The sequence below is a fragment of the Lepidochelys kempii genome, chromosome 6, assembly GCF_965140265.1.
Source record: "Lepidochelys kempii isolate rLepKem1 chromosome 6, rLepKem1.hap2, whole genome shotgun sequence".
NCBI lineage: Eukaryota > Metazoa > Chordata > Testudines > Cheloniidae > Lepidochelys > Lepidochelys kempii.
The window spans coordinates 2,885,176-2,904,150 of record NC_133261.1 but is presented as its reverse complement, the minus strand read 5'-3'; the positions used below and the strand labels follow the sequence as shown (position 1 = coordinate 2,904,150).

Sequence of the window (18,975 nt, the reverse complement as noted above, 5' to 3'; positions counted from 1 at the left end):
AGTGTAAGGGGAAGTTCTGACCACAGATACATCAGTCAACCACAGAAGAGTCCTGGCAACAAAATGATGTACATAACAGGTATATGAGATAAATTTAAGTCTAACTTGCTTGCCTCTATATCTTTTCTTATAAGTTTTTTTTGGGGTTGATTATTTGTTTTATTATAATAGGTTTATATTAGAGTATATTTGGACCATAACACAAGGGATCTGCAGGCCACATCCTATATGTTGAGCTAAGACAAAGTTAGCATTCATATGTTTGGGACCTTTCACCTAGATAGATGGTGATGAGCTAAAGCATATGGTCCATATATAGCTGCAAACTTTAACACAGAGGATGTGTTGACGTAGGTTGGCATAGAGGCTTTCCTAAGTTCATACCCTTTTAAACTTAACAGGAACTTGGAAAAGAACCAAAATAACCAGTTAGGACAGCAATAACAATGTGATACCTAACCACAAAAGGGCCATGCTAACGAATTGACAGATATGATAATGAGTTTGGATCATTTATATATTAACCTATAGGAAAAAAACAAAACAAAACACTGCAACATTAGTAAGGTGAGGAAATACAAATAAGGAAAAGAGGAAAAATCCCCTACTGAATATGCATCGAATATAACGGCATTAGCCTAACATATTATAAAAGTGGCATCCCAGCCTAGGGGTGGTAGGAGAAGGAGATGTAGTCCTTGGGAGGTGCCAGAATGATGTCCCCTGGTGATGATGGGGAAAGTGATGGTGATGAGGAAGACGATGGTTAACACTTCAGGTTGTTCTGCAAGGGATGGTGTGAGTATATGGGTGTACAGATGTACATTGTGTAGTATCTCTACCTACCTTACTGAGTTGGGGTGTTTTGTGACTATGTATTAATAAACTATATTTGTAATTATAAAAAAGTTCCTATGGTGTGAGTGCTACAACTGTGTACATCAGGGTTCCCAACTATATAATAATTTGAATGATACGGGGCCTGATCTTATGGCAAGAACCTGTCAACCCTCAAAGCGATTACTTAAGACTCCCCAGTTATCAATGTAATTAATATATAATCTAAAGATCGGGCAACGACTATATGGGTTGTCCCTGCAATGCCTGGGCCCAGACACAATGCATTACAAGTCAGTAACTGATTGGGTGGAATACACAGGGTCAGCCACACAGTGAAGCAGCTAGACCCCAACCCCAGGGAAGGGATTTTCCCCACTTACAAGGGGAACTAGATTGTATTTTAAAAAAAAGAAAAATATAAACATTGCTCCAACTGTGCAGGGTTAGAAATCGGGTGACCAGATGTCCCGATTTTATAGGTACAGTTCCAATTTTGGGGTCTTTTTCTTATATAGGCTCCTATTACCCCCCACCCCCTGTCCCGATTTTTCACACTTGCTGTCTGGTCACCCTAGTTAGAAATCACCAATAATGACATTCACAGCTCAAACAGCCGATCCGCTCCCTGCCCCAATCTCTTCTCCCTGTAGGGTACAGAGTGCTGCTGGATGGGACAAAGGCTCCCTCTAGTGTGCAAAAGGGGGAATCTTTACTATATTCTTCTCAAGTGCTGTACCCTGTCAATTATTATTGTTGTTATCTGTAACTGTGGTAGCACCTACAAGCCCCAGGAACAGACCATGACCCCTGCGGTGCTAGGTGCTGTACAAACAAAGAACAGAGATGTCCCTTCCCCAAAGAGCTAACAATCAAACTGCTTAGTGGATTACCCCATGTCACCCACTTTCCATTGTTCCTTCCCACATGCAGCACCTGGCACTTCCTACACTGAATGTCGCCCCTTATTATGCTGCCAATTACCTACGTATGTAGCCCTTTCTAGAGTCCCTCACAATCCCCTCCAAGCAAAATAATTCACTGGCATCTGCAAATTTTCCCATCTCACTCTTCACTCCTTTATTGCAGATTGTTAACAAATACAACAAAGAACCCCAGCTGTTGCATTTCTCCTCAGGAACCCCACTACTGACCGTATTCTCACTTGGAGAACCGGCCATTTATTCCTGCACAATTCTTCCTATTGGGGCAGTTGTGTGCCAGATGCCCAATTGCCCCTCACACAGGATAGTAGGTCCTAACCCTGTACAGAGGGACACCGCATGGACAATAAACCGCACAGGTCTATTTAAATTAAATGACCAAGGCTAGAAAATACATCTCAGGGCCTCAATACAACCACACCTGCCACCCCCTGTGCTAGTACCCGTCTGCGTGTGACACGCTGGCAAAGGTGGCTGGAAGGACCAAAAGCCCCCAAAGCACCCAGCTTCAAGGACAGGCGGGCTTTACAAAATGCACCTTGCTCTTGTCCAGTCCCGCCAAGGAAACACCCAGCTCTTCCCAGCCCTCCCCCACGAAGAAACTATCCTCAGCTCAGGCCGGCCGGGCTCTTCCCCATCAAGTCCCTCTGCTAGACACTAAAGGACGGTGATTCACAGGGGTGCTGTCACCAGGCACCTTTTGCACCTTCACTTTGTGCCATCTGGACACATTTGCTACACGGCCGATGAATGAGCCTCTCGCCAAGTGCCCGAACACCCTTCCCCCTCCATTGCTCCCTGCTCCCATGGATGGCCTCAGTGCTGGGCTCTCTCCCCTGCTGCTGCTGAGGGGTTGGGGGGTGGGACTCCCCGGCCTCCCTCCCTCAGGGCTCCCTCCCCACAGTTCAACCTGAGGGGGACAAGGCAGCAGCTCCCCCCGACAGGGGCAGGGACTCAGCAGGGGCCGAGGCTGAAGAGCAAACAGCCCCATCCTGAGTGCCCTGCCCCTGCCTGGGGCTGAGGGGCCCAGCTGGGCTGAGGGGATGGGGCACGGGGGGAGCGGTAGCTGCCAAGGCCGGGGCCCTGAGAACTCCCCTTCCTCCCATACTGATCCTCTTTCCTCATCCACCCCCTGCTGCTCTCCCTCTTCCACCCCCACCCTGAATACCCCATCTGTTCCCCTTGTTTACACACTCCCAAACTCTCCCCTCAGCCTGCCCTGGGCGTCCATTTTGGTGGTTTAATTGTCACCCCATGAACACCCCCCCACCCCTCTTCGTGCCTTCTCCCCCCCCAGGTTATATCAGTTTAACTGTCACCCCATGAACACCCCACACACCCCTCGGCGTGTCTCCTCCCCCCGGTTATATCAGTTTAACTGTCACCCCATGAACACCCCACACACCCCTCGGCGTGTCTCCTCCCCCCCGGTTATATCAGTTTAACGTCACCCCATGAACACCCCACACACCCCTCGGCGTGTCTCCTCCCCCCCGGTTATATCAGTATAACTGTCACCCCATGAACACCCCACACACCCCTCGGCGTGTCTCCTCCCCCCCGGTTATATCAGTTTAACGTCACCCCATGAAAACCCCACACACCCCTCGGCGTGTCTCCTCCCCCCCGGTTATATCAGTTTAACGTCACCCCATGAACACCCCACACACCCCTCGGCGTGTCTCCTCCCCCCCGGTTATATCAGTATAACTGTCACCCCATGAACACCCCACACACCCCTCGGCGTGTCTCCTCCCCCCCGGTTATATCAGTATAACTGTCACCCCATGAACACCCCACACACCCCTCGGCGTGTCTCCTCCCCCCCGGTTATATCAGTTTAACGTCACCCCATGAACACCCCACGTCTCCCCCCCGCCCTCCCCCCAGAGTTATGCTGGTGTAACTGCCACCTCACGGAACGTTCTAGAAGAGCTGGGGGTGGCTGAGGAGGGGAAATGGAGGGGCCGGGGGGAAGGGGAGTGAGTCAAAGGGAAGGTGGGTGGGAAGGATTCAGACTTTGTGAGGGGGGGGTCGGTGTTGGTGGGTGGGGGGATAGTTTAGGGATAATTCAAGCTCCCCCTCCCCAACATGGGGCCAATAGGCTCCATTCACCAGCAGGGACTTTCCCAGCCCCCCAGTGGCTTCCCAGTTCCCAATGTCGGGGGGGGGGTGGACGTTTTCCCCTCTCCCCTAAGACAGGGTGGGGGCCTTTCCCTGGTCAAGCCGGGCTCCAGCAGGGCCCAGCTTAGGCCTTTCCCAGGCCCCAGCCCTGGCAGCTGCCGCTGCCCTAGGGCTGGCAACAGTCCCTTATTTCTTCATCCCCGCACAACAAGGTCGGGAGTTGCTGAGTGCTTCACAAAGCAGCAAGAAATATCCATGGTGAATGCAGGTGAGTAAAGCTTAATAATAAATAAATAACAATAATAACTATAATGACAATACTGGGAGGAGGAGTGAGGTGGGGATGCTAAGAAAACAGTCTCTTATTTTTGAAATACAATGGTGGCAACTCCTACGCACTCACTCCTAACCAGGGAGACCGCCAGAGCAAGAGATACTGGGGATAAAGGGGAGTATATAGAAGGGCATAGAACAGACCCTCCCTCCCCGCTCCTGTCTCGGGGGGGGGGGTGTCTACACTGCACACTAAGCCTGGGCTCTGGCTCAGGTTTGAGCCCAAGCCCCCCTTCCATCCACACACAGATCAGTCTGACTCAGGTCAGCAAGCACTCAGAACCCGAGCCCTAGGACTCTGCTAGAGGGGTGGGTCAGAGCCCAAGTCCCATTGTGACTCAAGTCCAAGCCCTGTCTTTTTGCAGTGTGGAAGCAGGTCAAGTCGCAGACCCAAGTCAAAAGGTCTGCATAGCACAGTATGCATGTGTTGGCATGGCAGTGAGAGCTGGATGTGGCAACTATAAACCCAGGTTCGCAATGCAGGCTGGAAGCTCAAGTATGGTCTTGGAAACAGCAAGTCCACAAGCTTGGGTCCCACAGATCCAGGCTTAGTGTGGTGTAGGCATACCCTGGTGATTCTGTAGGGGACAGTCCTGCTCTGTCCCACTATTGGCTCAGACAGCCTCAGTCACTGCAGAGGCATCAGGGTATCCAGGAGGCACAAAGTGCCAATCGGCTGCCCATTGTATTGACTGGATCTTTATTGGCAGTCCTGTCCATTCCACCGAGTGTCTAATTTATGGGCTGGACGCCCAGAGCACTGAATATTTTTATAAATGAATAAAATAAGTAAAAAATAACAATATAGGATAATGGGTCAAATAAAGGGACAGGGAAAATCTGCTGATGCCACTGAATGATTGTGTCTGGGGAAGATAGATATCACCATTACTAGAGCTAATCAGATCTGCTTGCTGCATGAAGGTCTTCCATCACAGCATGTCAGAGTAGATAATTACAGTGGTCTCTCCTGGCACTGGAACCAAGTATTAAAATATTAAAATCTTCCAATTCTGTTGGAGTTTTGTTGCTGTTTTGGGCTTGTCCCTGACATGGGGCCAGCCACTGGCAGTGGAGTTATTCTTTCTGCAGACAACAGCAGTCGTTCCCACCCTTGTCGTGACAATATGGCAGCAGCCCAGAGCCAAGTTTATTTTGAAGTTGGGAATTTGATTGCACAGGCAACAGGTTTGGGCCTAGGTTTTATTTCATTCATACTTTTTTTTTTCATCCCTGAGAAAAAGTAGGATGGACACAATTAGGTGCTCAAGGAATCGAGGTACTTTTATCCTCAATAGTGGCTATATCTATCTACCCTAATAAGGACTATAACAGCAGTGCCCAAAAATGCTATTTATTGGTTTCTGAGGCCCAAATCTTCAATGGTATTTAGGCTCCTCACTTCCACTGAAATCAATGGAAGTGAGGAGCCTAAATACCTTTGAGGATCTGGGCCTGGATTAATTCACCAGCGTCCTCCTACTAAGTATACACAGGAGAAGCTTGTGGCAGCTCAGGTGAAACCATACCAACAAAGTGGTTTGTACTCCCCCAGAATAACAAGGGACCCATAACCATAGGTTTCTCAGGTCCCCAAGGGCAGAGGCAATAGTGGGAACCATGGATAACCCATGATATTTGGGCATAATCACAGTAACAGCATTTCAGTCCCAGTGATTGGTTGTCATCTGTTACATTTAAAAGTCTTTCTGCATAAAACAGGGCTCGTAGAAACTTACTTTTAAAAAAACGTCACTGGGTGAGAACCTCACCCTGCTCTGGCCCCTTTATTTTAGGTAAAAGGGCCCAGCGTGGCATATGGGAACCCTAACAGCTCCATATCTGTCTGCAGGAGGATTCTCCTGGTGCAGGCATGGTGGCAGACATCCATAAAGCTGTTTCCTTAGGACCTTGTCGCAGGCCCCTCCATACAGGGCTGGAGGAATACAGGGAAGACTGTGGGGTGTGAGCACAGCACATGCTGCTGCAGAGATTCCAGGCAGAGCTACAGCCCATAGGTCAGCCAATGGGGGCTGCTGTGACTTAAACCCAGGGTAGTCAAGTACTTTTTGTCAAGGTAGAAATTTCTTGGTCAAGGTCCAAACTCCAGAGAAAATAATAAAAAACAATAATAACAAAAAGAAAAGGAGGACTTGTGGCACCTTAGAGACTAACCAATTTATTTGAGCATGAGCTTTCGTGAGCTACAGCTCACTTCATCGGATGCTTATGCTCAAACAAATTGGTTAGTCTCTAAGGTGCCACAAGTCCTCCTTTTCTTTTTGCGAATACAGTCTAACACGGCTGCTACTCTGAAACCAATAATAACAATAATAAGTAAATAAGATTTCAGGGTCTGTTCAAAAGCATCTGGTGGTCCAGATTTGGCCCATGATCCGCCTCTTCACTATCCCTGACTCAGACAGTCCCCCACGGCTCTGAGGTCTGAGCACACCTGCCTGATTGGATCAGGCCCCAAAGGCAACGTAGGTGGGACAATGAATATCTCCACCTGGTTTGAGAATCGTGCTGGGGTTTAGGCATGAGATAGGCATCCGGGTGCCTCAAGTGAGGCAGCAGTGCCAGTGCTGGATTAGCCACTGGGCAATGGGGCCTGTGCCCAAGAGCCCCGGCCAACTGGGGAGCCCCAGGAAAAATGGGTGCCCCAGAGCCCCAACCTGCTCCAGCCACCTGGTGCTCCTGCTGGGGAGCAGGGTAGGGCTGAGCAGGGCAAGCCCCCATGTCCCAACCCCCCTCCTCACCAGGAGTGCCAGGGTGGGGGGACAGACTGCAGGAGGAAGGGGTGGGGAGGGTCCCCCACTAGCTCTGACCCAGGGCCCCACAAACCCCTAATCCGCCTCTGGCAGTGCTCATGCCCAGAGGCAGAGATTTAGGCACCTAGGAATCTTTTACAGAAACAAATTAGGCACTAAGTGAGGTTACACACCTAGGGGGTTAGGCAGCCTGGGGGCGAGGTGGAGTTGTGTATTGCAGTGATGTCTAAAATTGGGACATAGATATTTAAAGCCTAGATTTAAGTACCTAAATCCCTTTATGGATCTGGCACTTTATTACTAGAGTTCCAATCATGCACATAACATTGTCTCCCCGTTTTGGATCCAATTCTCTTCTCACAGTGGCAGAAATCAGGAGTAATTTCAATGGAGTCAGTAGAATTACACTAGCATGAAAATGGTGTGAGAAGAGAATCGCCCTATGTTTTATTTTAGGACAATAAAGATTTAATTCGGTAATTATCAAAGATTATTATCAACACAACATTCTCACCCCTGGCACAATTCTGCACTCCTTATGCACACAGAACTTCTATCGTCTCCAGAGGAGAAAAGGGATGCAGATTTAGGTTCTCAAGCAACAATTTAAAGTTATTTCTACACAGCAAATGAAAGTGTGATTGTAGTGTGCGTAAGCATAATAACAATGTAGTGAAGATGTGGTAGCACGGGCTTCAGCACAGCTTACTGCCCCAGTACAAGGCCACTGGGACATACCCAGGTTGGTAGCCTACACTGACATCCATGACACCACATCTTCATGACTACTATCATTACCAGTGCTAACTAGATTAAAACTAGCACAGCTATACGTACCCATGCTCCAATCACACATCTACACAGCAAATGAAAGTACCTTAAATTGCAGGAAAGGAAGATTCAAGGTTTAGCAGCTCGCACCTGATTTGTCTCTCTTTCTCTTACAACTTATTTTAACATTATTGTTTACAATGTTTAAAATTATACTTAACAGAATAATTAAATTGTACATGTGTACAAATGCTTACACAGTAGAAGAGAATAAAAATACAAGAGCAATATTTTTCTCGTAGTTATGCAATGGTTTCTCTATCTTGTTGTAGTGGGGTCTACAAAACCCATACTGAGCATAGACAGAGGCGGAAGGAGAGCCTCTCCTGATTACAAGCAAGCAGCTAGATCACACCCCCATGCCGCTGCCAGTCATGGAGGCAGGCAATCATATCTGCAGCTAATAGAGGAAACAAGGCCTGCTATAAAGGGGAGAGAAAGGCCTGGGACAGTGAAGGGGCAATACCTCTGTATCAGGCTGCCTGCATGAACGCAGCCAAGAGACTGAAGCAGACTGCTAGACTTAATTAGAGGTGAGGGTCCAAGAACTGCCCTGACCGAGAGCAAACTAAGGAGGGCCAGTCAGGAGAAGCAGAGACCCCACAAAAGACCCTACCTGGAGATGGTTACAATTTCCATATGATATTCATACTAAGATAGTATGGATCTTATTAAATTCAAGCTCCTCACCTTCATCTCTCGCCCCAGTCTCATTTCTTCCCCATGCCCCATCTCACTCCACATTCTTCCCAGCCCTTTGTGTCCTTTTCCTATTCCTGGCTGTTTGTCTTCTCTCACACTCAGCCCTATGTCTGGGACCCACATGCTGTCCTCTTCCACCTGGCACCTTCTCTCTTCTGCAAATTATCTTTCAAACATATTTCACTCCCAGCAATCTGTCCTACGTCAAACCCTGCCTTTCTTTCCGCAATTCATCTCCTGAATTGTTATCCTGTGTCCTATCTTATGGTTATTTGTCTAGTCTTCTACAGATCATAGGTTCTTTGGGGCATTGACTTCAGTGGAGCCAAGATTTTACCCTGTGATTTTAGAGAGGCATGTATTTTTGAGATGTTTCATAAAAGAAACTGACGAGATGTGATTATAGAATGAATATAAGGATAGCATCATAATCTACAGCAAAAGGCTTCAAAGTTACTCTTTTCCATAAGCATGGGACAAACATACAGGAAGAATTTCCCTCAAAGTATAAAAATTCAAGAGTATGATTGCCAACAAATGGAATAAAAATGGTAAGTGTTTAAAACATTAAAATGCATCCAATTGGAATGTCCCATTCCTACTCAGAATCATTCATAGTTGATTATAGGAATTCAGTTACAAAATTCTTGGTTAAAGGGGATTTTCCATATTTCACAAAGTACCACAGCTTTGTCATCCATCCATTAAACTGGGGAATGTCTTTGGGAGCCGTGTTAAGTGAACGGTTTCTCATATGATCAACCAAGAATTTCTTCAGTTCGCACACACTCTCACTGTATCCTATATTCACTTGAGCCATGGGAGGGACTCCATGCCACACGCTGGGAATGTACCAATTATGCTTTTCTGGAACATAGTCCATGATGTCAGAAAATGCCACTTCTCTGGATCCTTTTTCTTTCTTTGCTGCAAGTTTGGTCATTTCATTCAGCTGTTCCACAAGATATTTCCTGTTGCTCGTGTTTTGTTCTTCTGCAGACACATCATTGATGTTATGATGCACAAATTGGAAGGTGGGCTTCTGCCCAATTTCCTCCATTTTGAGAAATGAGTGAATCACAATTTGCAGAATACCATGCATTTCTGTTGCATTTTTCATGGCAATGTTAATGATTGTTATGTCACTTAACCCAATCACCAGTGTGGCCAGCTCATTGTCACGTTCATAATTATTCTCCATTTGGGCCAGTTGAGGGGCTTTCAAACCTTGTGTGTCTATAACCAGGATGAAATCACAATGAAGATCCTCCTTTAAGTTTCCTGTAACTTTAATGAGTGACATGAAGGCTCCTTGTGTACATCGGCCACTGCTCACTGCAAGCTGCAGGCCAAACATGGTGTTGAGGAGGGTGGATTTCCCAGTGCTCTGCACTCCTAGCACCGCTAGAACCAGCATTTTGGACTTTCCCCCCAACTTGGTATGGAGATGAGTCAATACATCTGTAACCCACTGCAGTGGGATGTTGGATGCATCCCCATTGAGCAGCTCCATGGGAAACCCTTCCAACATCAGGTCAGCCGCAATGTCTGGAAACTGGCTGAATTTTCTTTGGCTTTCTAGCATTTTGCCTTCCTTGACCATTGAGCATTCAGCTTCATAAAACTGTCCCAACTCAAGCATAAAATGCTCCACCCCTAAGGAACTGGCAGAGAGTGATTCATCTAGTTCTGCTAATAATATGGGATCACATGTCCTCTCATATTCATCTTGCAATTTAGAAAGATTTTCCCTAGCAATGCAATCCAGATTCAATTTAAACCACTTCAGGAAGTAATGTTTCCCCATTGCATCTTGATGCCCAATTCCTTCAGTAAATTTAGTTAGGCCACTAGTAAAATCACATTTATTCTGCTCTGTACGTAGCTCCAACCATTTCTCTTTCAGTTTAGATTTATCGATCTCCACAGGGTTGCCATTTTGCCCTTTCACTCCGTACAGCTGTTTCTCCACTTCAGCTAAATCTTTCCAGAGTTTCCCCTGGAGTCTGAGCATTTTCCTCTTGTACTTTGCAATATCTTCTATTTCCCCAGTGATTTCTTCAGTCCACTCTTTTGCCCTCTGACATTCCTCACAATCCTCATCTACTTGGATTCCTATGTTACGTGCTGTCATGGCCATTTCTTCCACATTCACTCTCTTGTGAGTGGAGTTCATTATGCTTCTTATGGTGGATTGCACCTTTTTCACAAATTCTGCCTTATTTGGGGCACCATTTTTTACCAATAGGTGTGATTTGTTGAACTTCAGCAGTGGGGCTAAGTTTCTAAGAGGTTGTAGAATTTCAGTACATTTCTCATCTGGAGGATTAAGGATGAAGTAGAATTTAGCTCTTGATTGCTGCAGAGATGATAACAGCTCGTATTCTCTCTCATTGATGCTCTCAGTAATTATGAACACTGCTGAGGAGATCTCTGTTAAAAAGTGAAACTGCAGCCAGTGTGACTCAATGTCTCCATGCAGGTTTGTAATCGCAATGGGCTCTGGGAAAAGATCCAAATTCTGCCTTCCACCAGGGAAATACCAGGATATCTCGACCAGCCCATCTGCAATTTCCCGAGGGACATTCCCAGACTCCATGTCCCGATGGATAAAGAAGTCGTGGTGCTGTTGGGAGGAACTAAGAAGCATATTGAGGAGTTTGGACTTGGAGAAGTTGCAGCTCCCCAACCGCACAAAGGAAATGGTTGGCATTTTGGTGAGCACCAGACTCTCCTCCCTGAACCCTCTGCTCTCTGCCAGGGAGTGAGGCCTCCACTTCCTCACAATGTTCCTCATGGCCCACAGCAGTAGGGTGCCCTTGGGGTTGTTGATGGCTGGTAACAGTAGAGGGAGGGAAAACTGGCACATGGACATTCTGGATAGGATCTCCTGATGTAGGAAACTGTCTGAGCAAAGCAGAACAGCACAAATAACATCAAGGGGGTGCAGAGAATCAGTAGTGTCAGGGTCACTGTGAGAGAAAATTGTTTCATCGATACCCTGTTTCTTTTCTTGATTGCTTCCTTGTTCCTCAGATGTGCTGGGCATTATGGTTGTGCTTCTGGCTGTCCCATTCAGAGCCATGACCTTTCTCAGAAAATTCCGAGGTAAATCTTCTAATGCATGAGGTGTCTGGTCTTTGAAACTTTCCAGGATGTGGTTTATGGTGAGCTTTCTCTTGCTATATTTCTCCATTTTCATCCTTTCTAGGAGTTCCTGAAGTGGTGTCCGTTTTGCTGAAAAAAGAAAAGGAGATACATTATTAAAAATGCTCCTTTTGCTCTTGCTCTATAACTTTCTTTTTTCTAATGTTGTTCTTCAACTCTTGAAGCGTATCTCTGGTGCATACCTTGAGGCTGATCTCACTATGTGAAGACACTGTTTGAAAGGGACAGTGTGGATTGCACTTTTATTGTACCCTATAATCAAATGAAACAATGGATTTTCTAAATGCCTGTGCTAAAAACTCAGCCTGGGCTCTGGGATGAACGCTTGTTTATTTTCTTCCTCTGCTTCTCCACTGGTAATAAAAGTTCTACAGACTAAATTCTGTCCTTTGTGGTACCTATGCAGCCCCCATTTCCTTTAAATGGAATTTAGCAAACAATTGTGTTCGATTTTATTCTGGCTCGTGCCTACTTATTTCTGTCTCCCATAGCTAAGGGAGTAAAAAAATCAAGAAGCCAGCAGCTATCTCACTCACACTCACAGGTCTGTTGAGTAAGAATGGATCTCTTTGACTTATGGTTTCATTGGGGTCCCCTCTCTGTCTTTCTGTGTCCACCTCTTGTCTCATTAGACTTAGATTATAAACTCTTTGGGGCAGGGACTGTCTTTTATTTTGTGTTTTTTGGCTATGGTAATATAAATAATTAATAGACGTTATGCAGACCAGACCACTACTGCTCTTTAGGCTAGCTTAGTTGTAGCAAAGAAAGAGCATTGAAGGATCTGTGGCAGTGTTAGGTTAGTCGATTTGCACTATGCCATCTCACAATGCACAGCACTTTGCCATGAAAGTGAAGTACTACAGGGGGGGGTGTACATATTTCTTGAATTTTTTTAAATTTCTCATTGCATTTTTCTGGGGTTATCTCTCTTACAATAGGGAGGCAAAAGGGGCACACTGTATATAAATAAAGATATTCAGTTGAACTAAAGGAATACCTGACCAGGGACACCGCTTACCCAATATGTAGCTTTGGATGTCCCTTTTTGGAAAATGTCACAGTCATGTCTAACCCATGCTAACATTGTGTCGCTCTTAGTTCCCTTCTACTGGCTCACAGAGTTAAAGAAAAAATCTACTGTGGTATAAGACAATGCTTGTAAAATGTCAGCTAAATTGATTTTGTTTTAGCATTGTTGCAGTAGGAATGGTGATAGACAGTAACAGCCAATAAACTATATTGAATTAATCTTCAGGGTATTTACCTGGTGGGTCAGATTGCAAGAGGACCTCCTCATAATGTATATATTCACACACATCTGAAATCAAGAATATAGTTGTAAGCTTTATGGAACTAGTGCTACATAGCTCTAGACATTCTCTATCTTCCATCCAGAACTGAATGGATAATTCAAAACTAATCATCCATTTGATTAGTCTTTTCCATTGCAGACTATCTATAAGCATAGGGTGATTTTTCTCAAATTTTCTTTGTTGTTCAGAATTTTTTTCATTGTTCATAGAGTTTAAGGTCAGAAGGGACCATTAGATCATCCAACCTGACCTCTTCTACAGCACAGGCCAGAGAGTGTCACCCACTTACCTCTGTACAGAGCAGGCTGAAACTTTTTTTGACAAAAAAATGAATATTTGGTGACTTCAAAACATTTTGCAAATTCATGTCAGCTTGCCAAATTGTTTCTTTCAGGAAAAAAATATTAAAAAGTCAAAACATTTTGTTTAGATGTTTTTGATTCAAAACAATGTTTCCTTTTGAAATTTCCTTCGATTTTATTTAAAATTTTAAAAAAAGGAACAGAACATTTCCTTTGACCTGAAATGAATTTTCTTTTTTGCAATTGTCAGTGAGCATAAAATCAGTTATTCCCCACCACACACTCTACTCCTGTATTGAGCCCAATGACTTGAGTTTGACTAAAGCATATCTTCCAATATCTTTTAATTAATTTAGTTTGCCATCTGGATTGCTATTCAAGCTGTGTTTAGTTGTGATTGTCTGACTTCATAAGTCACACAGTATTGTATCATTTCCCTGATTTGATTAGCATAATTTTTATAATCAGCTTTCGGGGCAATGGTTCATATAAAATATGCTTCCCATGAGTATCCAAATGATTGAACTTAAAAGTCACTTCCTGTGACCATTGGTGATAGTAAAACTATCACACAAATGTTTACAGAAGGCAAACACAAAGAGGATATAAACACAGATAAAGTGAATTCATTTAAAAATGTGAACAATTATTCACAGAATTGTTTGTGTTTTTCAAACTGTAATCACATCCTTAATACAAGGAATAATACAGAATTCAGCTTTTGGAGATGGTGAAGGGGTTAAGACATGAGCCTGAGATTTGGGAGACCTGGAGTCATTTTCCTGCTCTGCCACAGACTCCCTCTATGACCTTGGCCAAATCAAGGTCAGGGATAGCTCAGCGGTTTGAGCATTGGCCTGCTAAACCCAGGTTTGTGAGTTCAATCCTTAGGGATCGGGGCAAAAATTGGGGATTTGTCCTGCTTTGAGCAGGGGGTTGGACTAGATGACCTCCTGAGGTCCCTTCCAACCCTGATATTCTATGATTCTATGCCCTGGTCTACACTAGGACTTTAGGTCGAATTTAGCAGCGTTAAATCGATGTAAACCTGCACCCGTCCACACAATGAAGCCCTTTATTTCGACTTAAAGGGCTCTTAAAATCAATTTCCTTACTCCACCCCTGACAAGTGGATTAGCGCTTAAATCGACGTTGCCGGCTCGAATTTGGGGTACTGTGGACACAATTCGATGGTATTGGCCTCCGGGAGCTATCCCAGAGTGCTCCATTATGACCGCTCTGGACAGCACTCTCAACTCAGATGCACTGGCCAAGTAGACAGGAAAAGAACCACGAACTTTTGAATCTCATTTCCTGTTTTGCCAGCATGGCAAGCTGCAGGTGACCATGCAGAGCTCATCAGCACAGGTGACCATGATGGAGTCCCAGAATCGCAAAAGAGCTCCAGCATGGACCGAACGGGAGGTACGGGATCTGATCGCTGTTTGGGGAGAGGAATCCGTGCTATCAGAACTCCGTTCCAGTTTTCGAAATGCCAAAACCTTTGTGAAAATCTCCCAGGGCATGAAGGACAGAGGCCATAACAGGGACCCGAAGCAGTGCCGCGTGAAACTGAAGGAGCTGAGGCAAGCCTACCAGAAAACCAGAGAGGCGAACAGCCGCTCTGGGTCAGAGCCCCAAACATGCCGCTTCTATGATGAGCTGCATGCCATTTTAGGGGGTTCAGCCACCACTACCCCAGCCGTGTTGTTTGACTCCTTCAATGGAGATGGAGGCAATACGAAAGCAGGTTTTGGGGACGAAGAAGATGAGGAGGAGGAGGAGGTTGTAGATAGCTCACAGCAAGCAAGTGGAGAAACCGGTTTTCCTGACAGCCAGGAACTGTTTCTCACCCTAGACCTGGAGCCAGTACCCCCCGAACCCACCCAAGGCTGCCTCCTGGACCTAGCAGGCGGAGAAGGGACCTCTGGTGAGTGTACCTTTTAAAATACTATACATGGTTTAAAAGCAAGCATGTGAAAGGATTACTTTGCCCTGGCATTTGCGGTTCTCCTAGATGTAGTCCTAAAGCCTTTGCAAAAGGTTTCTGGGGAGGGCAGCCTTATTGCGTCCTTCATGGTAGGACACTTTACCACTCCAGGCCAGTAACACGTACTCGGGAATCATTGTAGAACAAAGCATTGCAGTGTATGTTTGCTGGAATTCAAACAACATCCGTTCTTTATCTCTCTGTGTTATCCTCAGGAGAGTGAGATATAATTCATGGTCACCTGGTTGAAATAGAGTGCTTTTCTTCAGGGGACACTCAGAGGAGCCCATTCCTGCTGGGCTGTTTGCCTGTGACTAAACAGAAATGTTCCCCGCTGTTAGCCACAGGGAGGGGGGAAGGTTGAGGGGGTAGTCACGCGGTGGGAGGAGGCAAAATGCGACCTTGTAACGAAAGCACATGTGCTATGTATGTAATGTTAACAGCAAGGTTTACCCTGAAAGAGTGTAGCCACTGTTTTATAAAATGTGTCTTTTTAAATACCGCTGTCCCTTTTTTTTTCTCCACCAGCTGCATGTGTTTCAATGATCACAGGATCTTCTCCTTCCCAGAGGCTAGTGAAGCTTAGAAAGAAAAAAAAACGCACTCGCAATGAAATGTTCTCCGAGCTCATGCTGTCCTCCCACACGACAGAGCACAGACGAATGCGTGGAGGCAAATAATGTCAGAGTGCAGGAAAGCACAAAATGACCGGGAGGAGAGGTGGCGGGCTGAAGAGAGTAAGTGGCGGGCTGAAGAGAGTAAGTGGCGGGCTGAAGACAGGGCTGAAGCTCAAATGTGGCGGCAGCGTGATCAGAGGAGGCAGGATTCAATGCTGAGGCTGCTGCAGGACCAAACCAGTATGCTCCAGTGTATGGTTGAGCTGCAGCAAAGGCAGCTGGAGCACAGACTGCCACTGCAGCCCCTCTGTAACCAACCGCCCTCCTCCCCAAGTTCCATAGCCTCCACACCCAGACGCCCAAGAACGCGGTGGGGGGGCCTCCGGCCAACCAGCCTCTCCACCACAGAGGATTGCCCAAAAAAAAGAAGGCTGTCATTCAATAAATTTTAAAGTTGTAAACTTTTAAAGTGTTGTGCTTAAAGTGCTGTGCGGCATTTTCCTTCCCTCCTCCACCACCCCTCCTGGGCTACCTTGGTAGTCATCCCCCTATTTGTGTGATGAATGAATAAAGAATGCATGAATGTGAAGCAACAATGACTTTATTGCCTCTGCAAGCGGTGATTGAAGGGAGGAGGGGCGGGTGGTTAGCTTACAGGGAAGTAGAGTGAACCAAGGGGCGGGGGGTTTCATCAAGGAGAAACAAACAGAACTTTCACACCGTAGCCTGGCCAGTCATGAAACTGGTTTTCAAAGCTTCTCTGATGCGTACCGCGCCCTCCTGTGCTCTTCTAACCGCCCTGGTGTCTGGCTGAGCGTAACCAGCAGCCAGGTGATTTGCCTCAACCTTCCACCCCGCCATAAACGTCTCCCCCTTACTCTCACAGATATTGTGGAGCACACAGCAAGCAGTAATAACAGTGGGAATATTGGTTTCACTGAGGTCTAAGCGAGTCAGTAAACTGCGCCAGCGCGCTTTTAAACGTCCAAATGCACATTCTACCACCATTCTGCACTTGCTCAGCCTGTAGTTGAACAGCTCCTGACTACTGTCCAGGCTGCCTGTGTACGGCTTCATGAGCCATGGCATTAAGGGGTAGGCTGGGTCCCCAAGGATAACTATAGGCATTTCAACAACCCCAACAGTTATTTTCTGGTCTGGGAATAAAGTCCCTTCCTGCAGCTTTTGAAACAGACCAGACTTCCTGAAGATGCGAGCATCATGCACCTTTCCCGGCCATCCCACGTTGATGTTGGTGAAACGTCCCTTGTGATCCACCAGAGCTTGCAGCACTATCGAAAAGGACCCCTTGCGGTTTATGTACTCGGCGGCTTGGTGCTCCGGTACCAAGATAGGGATATGGGTTCCGTCTATAGCCCCACCACAGTTAGGGAATCCCATTGCAGCAAAGCCATCCACTATGACCTGCACATTTCCCAGGGTCACTACCCTTGATATCAGCAGATCTTTGATTGCGTGGGCTACTTGCATCACAGCAGCCCCCACAGTAGATTTGCCCACTCCAAATTGATTCCCAACTGACCGGTAGCTGTCTGGCGTTGCAAGCTTCCACAGGGCTATCGCCACTCGCTTCTCAACTGTGAGGGCTGCTCTCATCTTGGTATTCATGCGCCTCAGGGCAGGGGAAAGCAAGTCACAAAGTTCCATGAAAGTGCCCTTACGCATGCGAAAGTTTTGCAGCCACTGGGAATCGTCCCAGACCTGCAACACTATGCGGTCCCACCAGTCTGTGCTTGTTTCCCGAGCCCAGAATCGGCGTTCCACAGCATGAACCTGCCCCATTAGCACCATGATGCATGCATTGGCAGGGCCCATGCTTTCAGAGAAATCTGTGTCCATGTCCTGATCACTCACGTGACCGCGCTGACGTCACCTCCTCGCCCGGTATCGCTTTGCCAGGTTCTGGTGCTGCATATACTGCTGGATAATGCGTGTGGTGTTTAATGTGCTCCTAATTGCCAAAGTGAGCTGAGCGGCCTCCATGCTTGCCTTGGTATGGCGTCCGCACAGAAAAAAGGCGCGGAACGATTGTCTGCCGTTGCTCTGACGGAGGGAGGGGTGACTGACGACACGGCTTACAGGGTTGGCTTCAGGGAGCTAAAATCAACAAATGGGGTGCCTGGACATCAAGGAGTATTTCAGGCAGGACTTCACGGAGGGTTCCAATAAGAAATGGTGCACCTAAGTTACCGTTCTTATTGGAACAAGGAGGTTAGCCTGGCCTCTGATTGATACATGGCTAGATTTACCTCGCTGCACCTTCTCTGTGAGTGACTGCAGTGTGACCTAGAGGAATGAGTCCCCTAGACAGGGGAGGAGGCAAATGAGTACAAAACAAATCTGGTCTATTTCTTGTTTTGACCCACTCCATCTATCTTTTACATCTTTGGCTGGCAGCAGACGGTGCAGAAGGACTGCATGCCATCCACATCTCATGGCTGCTCGGCAGAAGATGGTACAGTACGACTGCTAGCCATCCTCATCTCTTGCCTGCCTGGCAGAAGATGGTACAATACGACTACTAGCAATCCTCATCTCTTGCCTGCCTGGCAGAAGATGGTACAGTACAACTGCTAGCAGTCCGTATCGCCTGCCCGCTCACCATAAGACGGTTCAATAGGACTGACTGCAGGACTAAAGAGAATGACCTGGTCAAGTCACTCCAAATTTAGTCCCTGCGCCCATGTCTGCCCAGGCGCTCCCAGCCGACGCGGCCAGGAGCACCTCGGACACGACGAGGACGACTACCAGTCGTATTGCACCGTCTGCTGCCAGAAGGCAATGGGTTGCTGCTACTGTGCAGCAAAGCCGTACCGCGTCTGCCAGCACCCAGGAGACATAGGGTGACGGTTACCTGAGTGGGCTCCATGCTTGCCGTGGTATGGCGTCTGCACAGGTAACTCAGGAAAAAAGGCGCGAAATGATTGTCTGCCCTTGCTTTCACGGAGGGAGGGAGGGAACGGGGGCCTGACGATATGTACCCAGAACCACCCGCGACAATGTTTTAGCCCCATCA

At 46.8% G+C, this 18,975-nt stretch overlaps 2 protein-coding genes across 2 annotated transcripts in view; one reads left to right on the top strand and one right to left on the bottom strand.

Annotated features, from left to right (window-relative positions):
- Positions 1 to 9,167: 9,167 nt before the first annotated feature.
- On the bottom strand, positions 9,168 to 11,144 carry LOC140912430 (up-regulator of cell proliferation-like). The gene has a single exon (XM_073346822.1). It carries the CDS (start codon positions 11,142 to 11,144, stop codon positions 9,168 to 9,170), a length of 1,977 nt encoding a protein of 658 aa, XP_073202923.1.
- A 6-nt stretch (positions 11,145 to 11,150) lies between these two features.
- Positions 11,151 to 18,975, top strand: part of LOC140912418 (up-regulator of cell proliferation-like) — a 70,501-nt gene continuing 62,676 nt past the window's right edge. The window contains exons 1-2 of the mRNA XM_073346772.1: positions 11,151 to 11,262; positions 11,582 to 11,653. Of these exons, the coding sequence (XP_073202873.1) occupies positions 11,151 to 11,262; positions 11,582 to 11,653 (184 nt within the window). The remainder of the gene's footprint in view (positions 11,263 to 11,581; positions 11,654 to 18,975) is intronic.